Below are 13,042 nucleotides of genomic sequence, written 5' to 3'. Positions count from 1 at the left end.
TAAAAATACACATTTGCATATTTCATCACAATTTGAACAAGTCTAAGTTGGGTTACCCCTAGGGACCTGTATACCAAATAACAAAGCTGTCTGACCAGCGGTTATGAAGAAGAAGATTTTTTACCCAAAACACCTTTTTTGGCATTAATTTGCCTATTTTCAACAATATCAAAAAATTAAAAAAAATAGTTTCTCAAAATCGTATTTTTCATCTACACAACAAATATCAAATCAGTAAGTACTGCGGTTCTCAAGATATTTGAGTGGACGGACGCCTCACAAACGGACATACATACATACATACATACATACATACATACATACATACATACATACAGACTGACGACGGACGCCGGACGGATACCCATCCCAATAGCTTCTATAGACTATAGTCTATAATAGCTAAAAATGGCAAAAATAGCTGCAACAAGTCATCATTGATGACACAGTCCCCACTTGTTAATGGGTACTTTAATTACAAGTCCTTAGACAGGATAGAGTCCTCTTCATTAATTAAGTCTGTGATTAACAATTCTGCGATACAGATGGGGTTTCATGGCCAAGAATGAGTTCCATGGTGGTGAAAACATAAAACCAATGTGGTGGAAATTGGTGGAAATATGTCTGAGTTATGTCTCTGTACATGAAAAAACTGTAATAAAATGGCCGTCACACGGCCATATTGAATCATATCATGAAACAATTGACGTACATATGTATGACAACAGTCAATGTCCTTGTACCAACTTTGAATAAAATTGGTTGATACATGTCAGGACGTAAAAAAATGGTCGCCATGCAGCCATATTGAATCGTATTGTGAAACAAATTGACGTGCATATGTATGACAAAGGTTGATGTCCTTGTACACACTTCCAATAAAAACGGGTTGAGATGTGCCTGAGTTATGGCTCCGTACATGAAAAAATTGTAACAAAATCACAAAAAATGGCTGCGTGACGGCCATATTGAATTGTATTTTGAAACAAATTAATATGCATATGTATGACAAAGGTTGATGTCCTTGTACCAACTTACAATAGAATCAGTTGAGATGTGCCTGAGTTATGGCTGCTTAATTACATGAAAAAATCATGACAAAATGGCCGCAGGGCGGCCATATTGGATCGTATCACAAAACAGCTTGATGTGCATATGTATGACATAAGGAGTAATCCTTGTACCAAGTTTGAATGAAATTGTTCCAGGCATCTCTGAGATATCTGCGTGAACGGATGGACGCACAGATGGACGGACGCAAGCACGTACAGACACGACCAAACCTATAATTCCCCGGACAGTGTCCGTGGGGACTTAAAATCATCAAAAGTTACAGCTGCTGCCACTGTAAAACTGTCCATCTGAAGCCCATATAGAAGTCTTTCAGTTTTTGCAGAGACTGCCAGATAAAATCAAAGTGAGACTTGAGTGGACACCGTGGGTCATCAGTATGTATTAGGGAGATGGTGCAGTGGCAAAGAATGTGAAATTTTCAGAAGAGTTACTTTCAGAATGTGCTTAGGAATACAATTCAGAATAACATTCAGACACTCACTATGTGAGATAATATTCTGTATATTCCAGAAGAGTCCTTTCAGAATGTGCTTTGGAATACAATTCAGAATAATATTCAGACACTCACTATGTGAGATAATATTCTGTATATTCTAGAAGTAACAAGTCATTGACAATGACATAGTCCCCACTTGTAATAGGAGTATTAGTCTTGATGGGGCAGGGAAATGAGGTCATTAAGAAGTATCACTGGAGTGTATATGTTCAGATCTATGGACACATAGGTCTATGTCATTGTTCCCATTTTGAAACAAGAGGCATGTCTAAGTTATGGTTCTAAATTGGGGAAAAAAGATCAGACCTCTAGCTGTATTGGCCTGCCAAGAAATACATATGTGCATAATAAATGAGGTACAAGATGTGACATCTTAAGGTCTACTATCCTATCAAAATTGAAGCGTAAAGAACTTGTTGTGAGTTATGCATATATATGCATATTCAAGGTCAAAGGTCATCAAGGTCACGTGACATTTTGAAACAAAAAACATTGTATTGCTAATTAATTCATATACGCCAAAATTCAGACCTCTAGCTCTATTGGCTTGCCCACAATTATATATGGGCATAATTAACGAGGTAAAGCATGTGTTGTCATAAGGTCTCCTATCCTACTAAATATAAAGGACATAGCACTTGTGGTTACTTATTTATTGACATAATCGTGTATTTTAGGTAAAAGGTTATCGAGGTCACATGACATTTTGTCAAAAAATTTCTATCCTATAGTCTGTCCCTATATACTAAAAATCATACATTTACCTCTATTGGCTTGCTCAAATTAGATATGCACATAATTAATGAGGTACAATATGTGGCGTCATAAGGTGTCCCATCATACCAAATATGAAGGGTGTAGCACTTGTGGTTCCTGAGTTATGGACAAATATGTATATTTGAGGTCAAAGGTCATTGAGGTCACGTGACATTTTTTCAAAAAAATTGTATTGCTAAGTTATCCCTACATACCAAAAATCAGACCTCTAGCTCTATTGGCTCGCTCAAAATTAGATATGTGCATAATTAATGAGGTACAATATGTGGCGTCATAAGGTGTCCCATCATACCAAATATGAAGGGTGTAGCACTTGTGGTTACTGAGTTTTGGACAAATATGTATATTTGAGGTCAAAGGTCACCGAGGTCACGTGACATTTTGTCAAAAAAATTGTATTGCTAAGTTATCCCTATATACCAAAAATCAGATCTCTAGCTCTATTGGCTCGCTCAAAATTAGATATGTGCATAATTAATGAGGAACAATATGTGGTGTCATAAGGTGTCCCATTATACCAAATATGAAGGGTGTAGCACTAGCATTGAATTGAAAGACAGCAAGTGATGTCATGACTGACAATCCCAGGGGCTAGAAATAGACAATATAATGACTTAATGAAATTGACAAAAGTTCTTTTAGATGTTGTGTGAGTCACAAAATAGTTATGTTGAATTGGTACACTTTATGTATTATACATGCTCACTGCTGGTGGTTCTATTACGTATGTGATTTTAATTTTGATCAATGACACTCTGCACTTTAAGCTATTGAACACTAACAAAGAACTCTGCAATCGCAGTCATTATTGTCAACTTGGAATGACTGAACAGGACATTATCAACCTGTACAAGTTTTGCTCTTTAAAAAGACCAAGTAAAAAGCAGATCAGCTAGATTGAAGAATCTTGGTCCAATTATGGCTACAGTACAATTCAACACAAAACTAGGGGTGTGTTTGTATTCATTCATCATAGAAGGCACCCTCAGACAGATACTAATTAATACCATAAGGAGGATGGGCCTTGTGTTGTTGAGATGTGCAAGTAGAACTTACTATTATGGGATATCCAACATCATAGTCCTTGATTCTGTATGACTTGACCAATCCAGTGATAGGGTATGACATACCATGGCTGAATGTAAGGCAAATTGATACAATGAGTTAGTCCTACGTATCACTATTTATTAGGATTGTATGAAAGGTTCAGTACAGTTGTCATGGTAACAGTGTTTGCCAGAACATCTGTCCACACGGTAGAATTTTAATCAATTTCATAAATGGGACAAAGTCGGCCATTTTGCATGAATTTTGTTTGATACGATACACTACTTATAATGTTTGACATGTTGAAAGATACTGAATGAATGGGTGGACCATGCATATATTCAGCCTGGTTTTAGACAACTTAAATGAAAGCATCATGGTTGGGGTTGAATATATGCATTGTCACCAATTCACTCAGTATCTTTCAACGTGTCAAACACTATAAATAGTGTCTTGTATCAGACAAAATTTCTGAAAAATGGCAGACTTGATCCCTTTAAAGATGATAACCTTATCAGAGTTTTCTTCCGTATCTGGAGAATTTCCAAAGTAATTCACATTGACAATTTCTATAAAAACCACACACAACTAACTGTTCTATCATACCAAAATTTTGAATTTCAGTTAAGTTGCTATTTTGATGTTGTCTTTGCTGAAAAACATCTGTCTATACATGAAATATATAGTAAGGAACTGAAGGTGAACTGCACATATCACAGATGGACACCAGCATTACCAAATCCAACACCTGCAATTACACTAGAAAGATCTGAGATCTTGCCTTTAAATCTTCAGGATCTCTAACAGCTTGCAGAATACACAGTGAAATACTCACTGAACTAAACTTTATAATATATTTACTTTCTACAAATATTCACATATATGCACATATATGCCTGTCTTTGTTTTTGATAAAGAGTGGTGCTTGAGATGTGTCTTCTGTTGGTAAGATTAGCGTATAAATGCTTTCCAAATTTATATTTTGATAACATAAACATTTTAAAGGCCCATGAGTTGCAACTCTGAGAAATTTTCTAACCTCAAGGTACCTCCAATTTCCTCAGATATTCATTGCATTCTGTGAATTGAACAATATAGTCATTAACTATTCTTCAACAATGTTTGCTTGTGGAAGAATTGGCAAGGAATTGAACAGATTTTTGTTCATTTTAATTTTCCCCTCCATTTTACAAAATCTTGCCAATGTTATGTGAAAAACGAGAATTTTTGGCCAAAGTGGAGTGAATCACTTTCCTGTCTTTTCAGTGGGTTGCATCATGTTGTATTTGTAAAGATTCAAATGTGTACATGCACCATTTATGCTGCTTATCATGTAGTTGTATGGAGGCGGCCAACTTTGGGTGCAGCACCCGTTTATAATTTGTTTACTGAAACCACCCCATGCGGTCCAACTCAATGGATAATTATACTTGAGAAAACATCTCTGAGTAAGAACATTTCTATTTAATCTAAATATAAAATATGCATAACAAATGACGACACACATTCCTAACCACATTCATGGACACAAACTTCCATTTTACCTTTTTATGTACTTCTGGATGATCTTCAGTGGAGACCAGATAGATACCACTGGTGGGGTTACTGCCCTGGTAGGCTGGTCTTTCAATGGGATTACTGGGTCTGGGAGTTCTCTCATTAAATAGAATAGCTGTGCAGGATTCCAATGCATGACTGTAAAGAATAATTATACAATGTGTAACTTTAAAAGACATGCAGTTCTATGATTATCACATACATCATATTTGTGACGGTATATTATTTTCTTTGATTCTGAGTTCATGTCAGGATACTAGGTGTTTATTATGCACAAGTCTGATCGGCAGATGAAATACCATAAAATAAAAAAGTTTTACTTAATAATGCTGAGTATATTGCCTTGTGTTTCGATTACTAAACTAGTACAGCACACTGAGCCCGTTAAACAGGAACTTCCCTATAAAAGCCAGATTATCGTAAATCTAAGCAAATAAAAAAAAGCCATGTTACTGATTGGACGTGCTGTGATTGGTCCAATAATCCCATAATTTTGCCATGTTTCAGGTGTTCATTGTCATTGAATCTTGCATATGATGTCTGTGAATATATAGCGACTAAACTTGCAAGAGTCAACAATAAACTGAAAAAGTGTTCCGTTTTTTGTCAGAGGACGCACATGTTTCAAAATGTGTTCCCTGTCTGACCATTTGACCCCTCTTTGGATATGTCACGAAAGTGCCCATCATGATTATTCAAATTTCATATGTGGTCAAAGCGATGCTATGAGAATTCAAAAACTCCCGCCCAGTGTGTGCAAATGGCTGCGTCATCAGTAATCCTCCTATTGTTTGGCCACTGTCCTGTAACTTCCTGTTTCAATTGGACATCATAAAAATATTTGAAGACGTCTACACTTGTGTTCTCTGAATAACAAAGGCCAAGTTTGCAATCAGTCCTATTGCCAAGTACAGAAAGCAGTCCATTGACTGAGGTATCCTTGTCATGGTAAAAAACTTCCAAAGAAAAGTAAAAAGTGTATAACTTACCACAATACATCAAACCCACTGTTAGCTGTGACTCTGTCTGGCATGTGTTGAGTGTGCAGGGGGTTGACTAAACCAAGCAACGGCCATAGACTCCTACTTCCAATACCTTTTGAGTGAGAATGGAAGAAAAAGGAATACACTGTGAATCTGAGAAAAGTGACTTGCTTTGTTGTACAATTTTCATTCTACAAATAAATCTCTACTGACGAGTTTCACAACCATCTGCACTATCAGTTTTCATGGTCTGGGGTCTAATAAAAGTCAACACAAGAACTCTTTCGTAACTGACAACATAGCTAGTTGGAAAAAAGTTTAATTTTTGCAAAGCAAAAACTGTGGGATAAAAGGGATAATCATGAAAAATTACAGGCAAATCAAATATGGTACTCGGACCTGAATACTGCCATTGCCAGGTATGTGAGAGGTCTGAAATCAGCAGTCTGCGCCCCTAAACTGCGCTAGCGCATTTCAATTTGCGCTATCAAACTGCGCTCTCATTCTGCGCTATCGATCTGCGCCCACATTCTGCGCTATCTATGGAATGTTGTAAGTTTAGTTTTGTAGCTGCAACATTTACGAAACTAACGCGATATAAATCCGTGGCACTTTGCCACAGATTGATAAAGCTGCCAGCCAGATCGTAGGACATATCAGTGTCGAAATATATTTGTATTTACTTGTAACTTTATAGCTGTCGGTTACCTCCCACCATCATGCCATTGCCAACACTTTGCAACACTATTTTTCATAATATTAGAAAACTTTTCAGTATTTTCGTAATGTATTTTTAAAAACTTTGACGTATGTCAGGATTGTCAGGACGACTGGTTATGAGTAATGTAAGATCAAATATATTTCCGGTACAATCACGACATACATACATTCTGTGGACAGTGGATCCGACCATGATCCGACACAAAAGATATGTGAAGTAGTAAAAATTAGATGATTTTCTTTCTCGTATAAGGAGGTCGGGAAGTGATCAAGTAGTTAAAGCTCAAAGTCAAGTTCTGACTAAAATTATGTTAGTATCCCCATGGTTAGACGTTGCTGTTAGTCGACGGCGACTATTTCCCCGAGTCCAACAATGCACAGCAGAGTGAATGGCAGGGCTGGCGACGCAACCACAGTCGTTTGGAGAGCTATTCAGCGCTGGGACTATTCGCCCCATAGACGAGTGTACAGAAGCGAGAAATACCCCTCGCTTCTGTACACTCATCTATGGGGCGAATAGTCCCAGCGCTGAATAGCTCTCCAAACGACTGTGACGCAACCCTGCAACATGGAATGGCACAAGTGGATACAAAATTATGTTTACGTTAGCATCACGATTTTCAACTTCTTTTTTGACGATTTCTTTGTCGATACTGAGAATTTCTGTTCATGTTCACAGAAACGTTTGAACCCAACAGATCATACATGTTCGCGACTTCCGTGATGATTGACAAGTCTACGTCCATGACGTCAAGCCTGCCGACGCAGTGGGTGACTTGTCGATGACGTAAGACTGACGAGGTGTGAAGTAGGGTATACGTACTCGGTTTCAAATCTTCAAAAGTATCACTTGAAGTTGATCTTTTGTGAAAGGAATATTCTCATATTGTGTTCATTTTAATGTTCCGACATATGGATATTCTTTGAATTCTACTCACTACATGATATGTTGATAAACTAGTACACTGTTGTTTATGTCGGAATGAGCAAGTGAATTGAGCAGTTTTTACATCGTCTTTGATTTCCCGACATTTTCAAAAACTAGCCATGTAAGGGAGAGAGTAAAGCTTACAACCAGAACATCAAGGAAATCAGCTACAAGGGAATCCAGTGTTACTCATATCAGTAAATTACATCATGTTTGTTTCTTGGAAGGTTATGACACATAGATGCACGTCCATGCAGCGGCAATTTTATGAGAGCAGCAACCGTTCATTATTTATAATAATTGTTCAAACTTGTACACACAGTACAAATTTTGTGAGTAATAAAACTTCCCTACGCATCTATCAGTACATTTTACGTGAACTTATTTTTGTTAGAAAGTAAAATCGTGAAAAAATGCAAACAAATCGCAGTTCACAAGGCTTTAGGAGAGGTTACATATGCAATTTTCGACATTCAAAATCAAAAGACGGCCAACGCACTTCGATCAAAGTTCATGCAGTACAAGAGCAGCACAATCTCGTCCCGTATAACAAGATACTGGCAAACAATGATATTTTTCACCTTATTTGCGTTAACATACATGTAAACGAACTTCAAACGAAATTGCAATCATATCATTGTCGCTACACTGCACGGCGCGGTGACCATGCAGAAGTCGGACATTTCAACTCTCGGGAGACCGAGATTTACATAGGGATAAACTATTAGTTTTACCGCCGTAGAGGCACCTGTCTTATATACGATATCAATCAGCTATCTCTATAGGTTACTGTATTAAATAAAGATCCATCGTGTGGTAAACAGTGTTACCTGAAATCTGGTAACAGTTGTGTAACAAGCCATCCAATATGTTCCCAGCGAAACTGATAGTGATTTTGTAGCTCATTCTTTACTATTTTTAATAGTTTTTGGTAGCCGCTAAACAGACACTTTGTGTTTGTGTCGGCTACATGGACAATCTGCCTGGCGATAGCCTGAATTCGAGTGAACAACCGTTTTCAAAGTTTTTGGCAAGTGGGGCACAAGACGTCGGAATGGAAGATAACCGTGACGTTTTCAGCAATATAGTTATTAGAAACATTTAATACATAGTGGTAGTGACAGTGGCCACCCCGGCAGCCACAACTCTGTAATCTCGCCACTTGCTAGCATTTCTGGGGGTGGTCACGGCACTCTGTGGAATATAGACTTTTGACTAGTAGTAATAAACTTACCCCTACTTGACCCAAACACCGTGGTGCATGTATTTATTTCTATACCGGAGACGGCAATTTAAAACTGCAACCACATCTTTGCTAAACCTGGTTTAAATCCAATTTTCGAATGTTTAACTAGTAGATTAACCGTATACTGTTGTCTCAACAGTTACAATCTGGTTACCAGAGTTCACAGTCAAGATGAAGATGTCGAAACTTGTGTAAAAAAGGCTATCCGATCGAGACCTGTGTACTGTGCTGTCGTCGCGCGATCGCGTTGGACATTCACTTGTTCTTGACTCACGTTGTCTACTTCCTGTCTCGCGCGGCAATTTATGCATGTTCTTTGTGAAAAATGACTGTCAAGTTCATGTCAGCGCCGACATCGGTTGTAGTTTTCCTACCTCAAGATGAAACGAACACATCTAACTCTTGACAACATAAAATGTTTGTTGTATTTTCTTATAATTAATAGCTTTTGCACCGCGCTGCAAACCTGTCGCCCTTTGTTACAACGGGAGAGATTGACTCGTATTATTTTTTTAAACTTTATTTATATGTGTTCTTGTAGTACCGATTTTAGCTGATAGTTTGCCATTTTAGTAATATTTCAGGAATTTCCCGGTACGATATGACCCAACACTTTTCCCCAAAAGAAAGTCCTGGCAGTTTTCGTTTTGTTTTGGAGAGAATGTAGGACCGGATTATCGAGCAACGAAAATCGTGGCATGTTGGTCGAGATCATTAAGCGTCGCAAGCGTCTTGTAATCATCTGGAAGTACATTTTCAGGTCACTTGAACTGGTTTACTTCCTTCCTTCCGGTATATAGGGCCCCCTCCCTCCGCGCTCCGATCTATATCCGTCAGCCAAGTGTTACGTGCAGGATCTACCGATGTACGGTCGACTTTAAGTTGGAATAAGTTAAATTTAGTTCGAACTTATTTTAAATTCTCAGTCAGAACAGTAAGCTCATTAAAAAGGCTTGGCTAGTAAAACATTTGAAGGAGATCGTGCACTACGTCATTACCGAATAGGTGACCGAATATGTTGAATAAAATACGCGTGTCATCTTCCTTTAGTACGGGGACAGTTGATGAAGCCGTGTCGGTGTGAATAATGCATATTGCATGGAAAGTTTTCGTATTTTCATCGACCGGGTCATCCTTTAACGGGTAGTTTTATGCACATATTTGCACTTCAACGAGTTTTAACATTGAAAACCACTAACCGTGGGCCACAGTTCAGCATGACAACACATACGTCCCAGCTGTTCAGTGCACTCACAATCACATCGATTGTGAACCTGTCAACTAGCGGCCGAGTGAAAGTACAACCTTACTGAACCTGTATGTACACACCTATTTGATTTACAGGGGACTGTCTACTGATTCTACAATATTTATATTTCATAAAATTGAATTTTCATTCACAATGTATCACATCCGAGTCAATGAATGAGCCGGACGGGGCGAGGGTTTGTAGAGTGACAGTGCCAGTCCGAGGGACGTAAATGTCGGGACTGTTTCAAACCGCGGATACTTGGTTAAGTTAAGTGGTTGCACATGTGTCGTTTCTATCACACTCATACATGTAATTTACATGTTTGGAAAGTCAAAAAGTACGTAGGTGTATGTCGAGAAGGCAGAATTTTGAAAGGTCAACTCTATCTCCACGTAGGTCTGGCAGCCATCGATGATACAGGACTCGCTACCAGGGTCCTAAATGCAGCTCCCTAACGGCCTGCAGCACCATATCTCGATCCAATGTCATATCAAAAAGTCAAATGATGGAAATAGTAAAATCATGATCGACGTAGTACGTTCTTGTGCTAGTTGGGTCGTTTTCACAGCACATATGGTTTGGAGAAATAGAGAGCGCAAAACAGGGGCGCAGATCGATATCGCAGAATGGGAGCGCAGATTGATAGCGCAAATTGAAATGCGCTAGCGCAGTTTGGGGGCGCAGACTGCCGATTTCAGACCTCTCACATAGCTCCCATTGCAGTAAGTCTCACTTTGAAAAGAGAAATCAAATGAAGAACTACAGCGGTTTCTTGTTTCTTGTTTCCAACCAGATTGTAGCATCAGCTAACCTGTTTCCTTTTATTGTTTTGACAGCAAACATCTAGACAAGCTGATGTTATCAGTTATCAGTTCATATGTTGACTTTTCTTAGTCCCCGTGACAGGTGCTTAAACGACATTCAATCGATTGTTTGGTGGTCCAAAGCCAATAATGGCTGTAGCTAGTTCAAATGTTCTCAGTTACTAGCTCTGTATACTTCCCACAGAGAACATGTCGTCTTCAGCTTGCCCTCCAATGACTAATTCATTACAAATTTCATACCAAACTGAAATGAACTAAATGTCAAGCGTGGGGAGGAGGGTGGGAATATTTTGTAATGAAGGTGGGGGGGAGGGATTTTTCATTTCTATTGCATAATCCATTATGTACATTCCAACAATAAGCCTTCAGAGTCCCACAGTTGAGAGGAGGCAGGAATTTGACATAAGTATAACTAAAGGCAAAGGAAAGAAAACCAACATGACTTTGAAGCCTGAATTGTCATTCCCTAAGAAAGACTCAGAGCCATTATTCATGCCGCACCTGAATTTGAGCAATACAAACAGGCCCCAAAGAAAACCTGCCACCCTGCTCAGAGAACCTTTTTTCTCACATTCCTGGCTGCTGGGAGTGCGGGATCGAGAGTGTGGGATAGATCGATCCCACACTCTCAGAAACCGTCCCACACTCTGCAGTAAATATTACACGACCTCTGATTGGATGATAAGCAGTCTGTTTTGTTCCACGCGCAAAATGTTATCCAATGGCACGACGAGTAACACACGGACTAGAACTACAAAGTAAGCAGGTCAAAGTACAGCGGCAGACGACAGAGTTGTCACGATTTTTGATAATATTGTACGTGTCCAATATGAATTTAACGCATTTTGTGGTCATGTGAGAAAAAGAATCTCACACACCAAGGACCTGGGATCAGATTTCTCACACTCGTTGGGGATATTTTGTCTCACACTCGCCTGCGGCTTGTGTGAGACAAAATATCCCCAACTCGTGTGAGAAATCTGATCCCAGGTCCTTGGGGGTGTGAGATTCTATTAATCTCTGAGAGGTAACATTACCATGAGACCTACAGTGTACAGCTTGGAGGGCATCAGATGGAGAAATACCTGAAAACGAAGCCCACGAAGCTGAAACTGCTCAAACCTCATGTGTTGTTATTCTGTTATTCTGACACAGTTTAGAGCCTCATCAATACCAGTGAAGCAATAACATCTAAATATCAACAGTCAATCAAAGTGGTGGCTGGAGAAAGTGACACATCAGACTGAGATCAGATTAAAATGAATAGACAATTCTGCTCCAGTCATCAACACTTAAAGCACTGAATGTGCCCCTTAAGTGCTCTGACAGGACAAAGAAATACTTCCTTTTCCTGGTTAACCGCCACATTAGTTAAACAAAAAAACCCCTAAAGGCTTGGTTAGTCAACAATGTAACTTGAATTGCAATGAGTCCACAATGCTGAGGAAGACTGACAATACTTACAGTACACTATGTCTACCTGCAGTAGCAAACACCAGCAGAAAGACTGTCTATATAATATAGGCGAGAAATTTAAAGTCAGCTGACCATAAATTTCAAACAAAGATTGCAATAATTGTTCAGTACCTACAGATATCTGCATTGTGGTACTAAAGAGTATGAAAATACTCTCACTGAGGGAAGATTGTCCTAAATGAGAAAAACTGAAGTAAAGTGATCACTTCTAGCCCTAACAGACGGGAAGTATACCAATAGCCCCAGTGAAGTCTTTAATAGTGGACAGACTGCAGCCGCCTTCTGATGAAACAGAAAAAGAAAGAAGACTGCTAACTGAAGAGGTGTAGGTCTGCAAGAACCAAACAACCTAGGGGACTGGTCAGTTTCTTCAGCCTGGGGGGGGGGGGGCCGGTGGATTCATGGGGGGGGGTCACCCTGTTTTTGACTTTGGTGATAGGGGGGGTCACCATGTTTTTGAAATGCCCAGTGTGTTTTTGAATTTTGACACAGGCTCATCATTGCCTAAAATGCTAGTGTCAGCCACAAAATTCATCATTCAGTTGTATTTTTCGGCGCGCCCTTCGGGCGCGTAACTTTAATAATCAGTCATATTTTTTAGCACGCCCAACTTTAACATATCAAGCATACATACATCAGAGATATCTGTATGTTCAATATAT

At 39.0% G+C, this 13,042-nt stretch overlaps 1 protein-coding gene across 3 annotated transcripts in view; it reads right to left on the bottom strand.

Moving 5' to 3' along the window:
• Positions 1–13,042, bottom strand: part of LOC139145742 (hydroxyacid-oxoacid transhydrogenase, mitochondrial-like) — a 46,045-nt gene that overhangs the window by 9,613 nt on the left and 23,390 nt on the right. For all 3 annotated transcript variants that reach the window (XM_070717054.1, XM_070717055.1, XM_070717056.1), the window contains 3 exons: positions 5,941–6,046; positions 4,939–5,089; positions 3,404–3,482 (listed from right to left, as the gene is read on the bottom strand). In XM_070717054.1, the coding sequence (XP_070573155.1) occupies positions 3,423–3,482; positions 4,939–5,089; positions 5,941–6,046 (317 nt within the window). In that variant the 3' untranslated portion in view covers positions 3,404–3,422. The remainder of the gene's footprint in view (positions 1–3,403; positions 3,483–4,938; positions 5,090–5,940; positions 6,047–13,042) is intronic.

Source organism: Ptychodera flava, chromosome 12 (genome assembly GCF_041260155.1).
Source record: "Ptychodera flava strain L36383 chromosome 12, AS_Pfla_20210202, whole genome shotgun sequence".
Lineage (NCBI taxonomy): Eukaryota > Metazoa > Hemichordata > Enteropneusta > Ptychoderidae > Ptychodera > Ptychodera flava.
The sequence above is the reverse complement of the archived record's forward strand: the minus strand, read 5'-3'. Positions and strand labels throughout refer to the sequence as shown.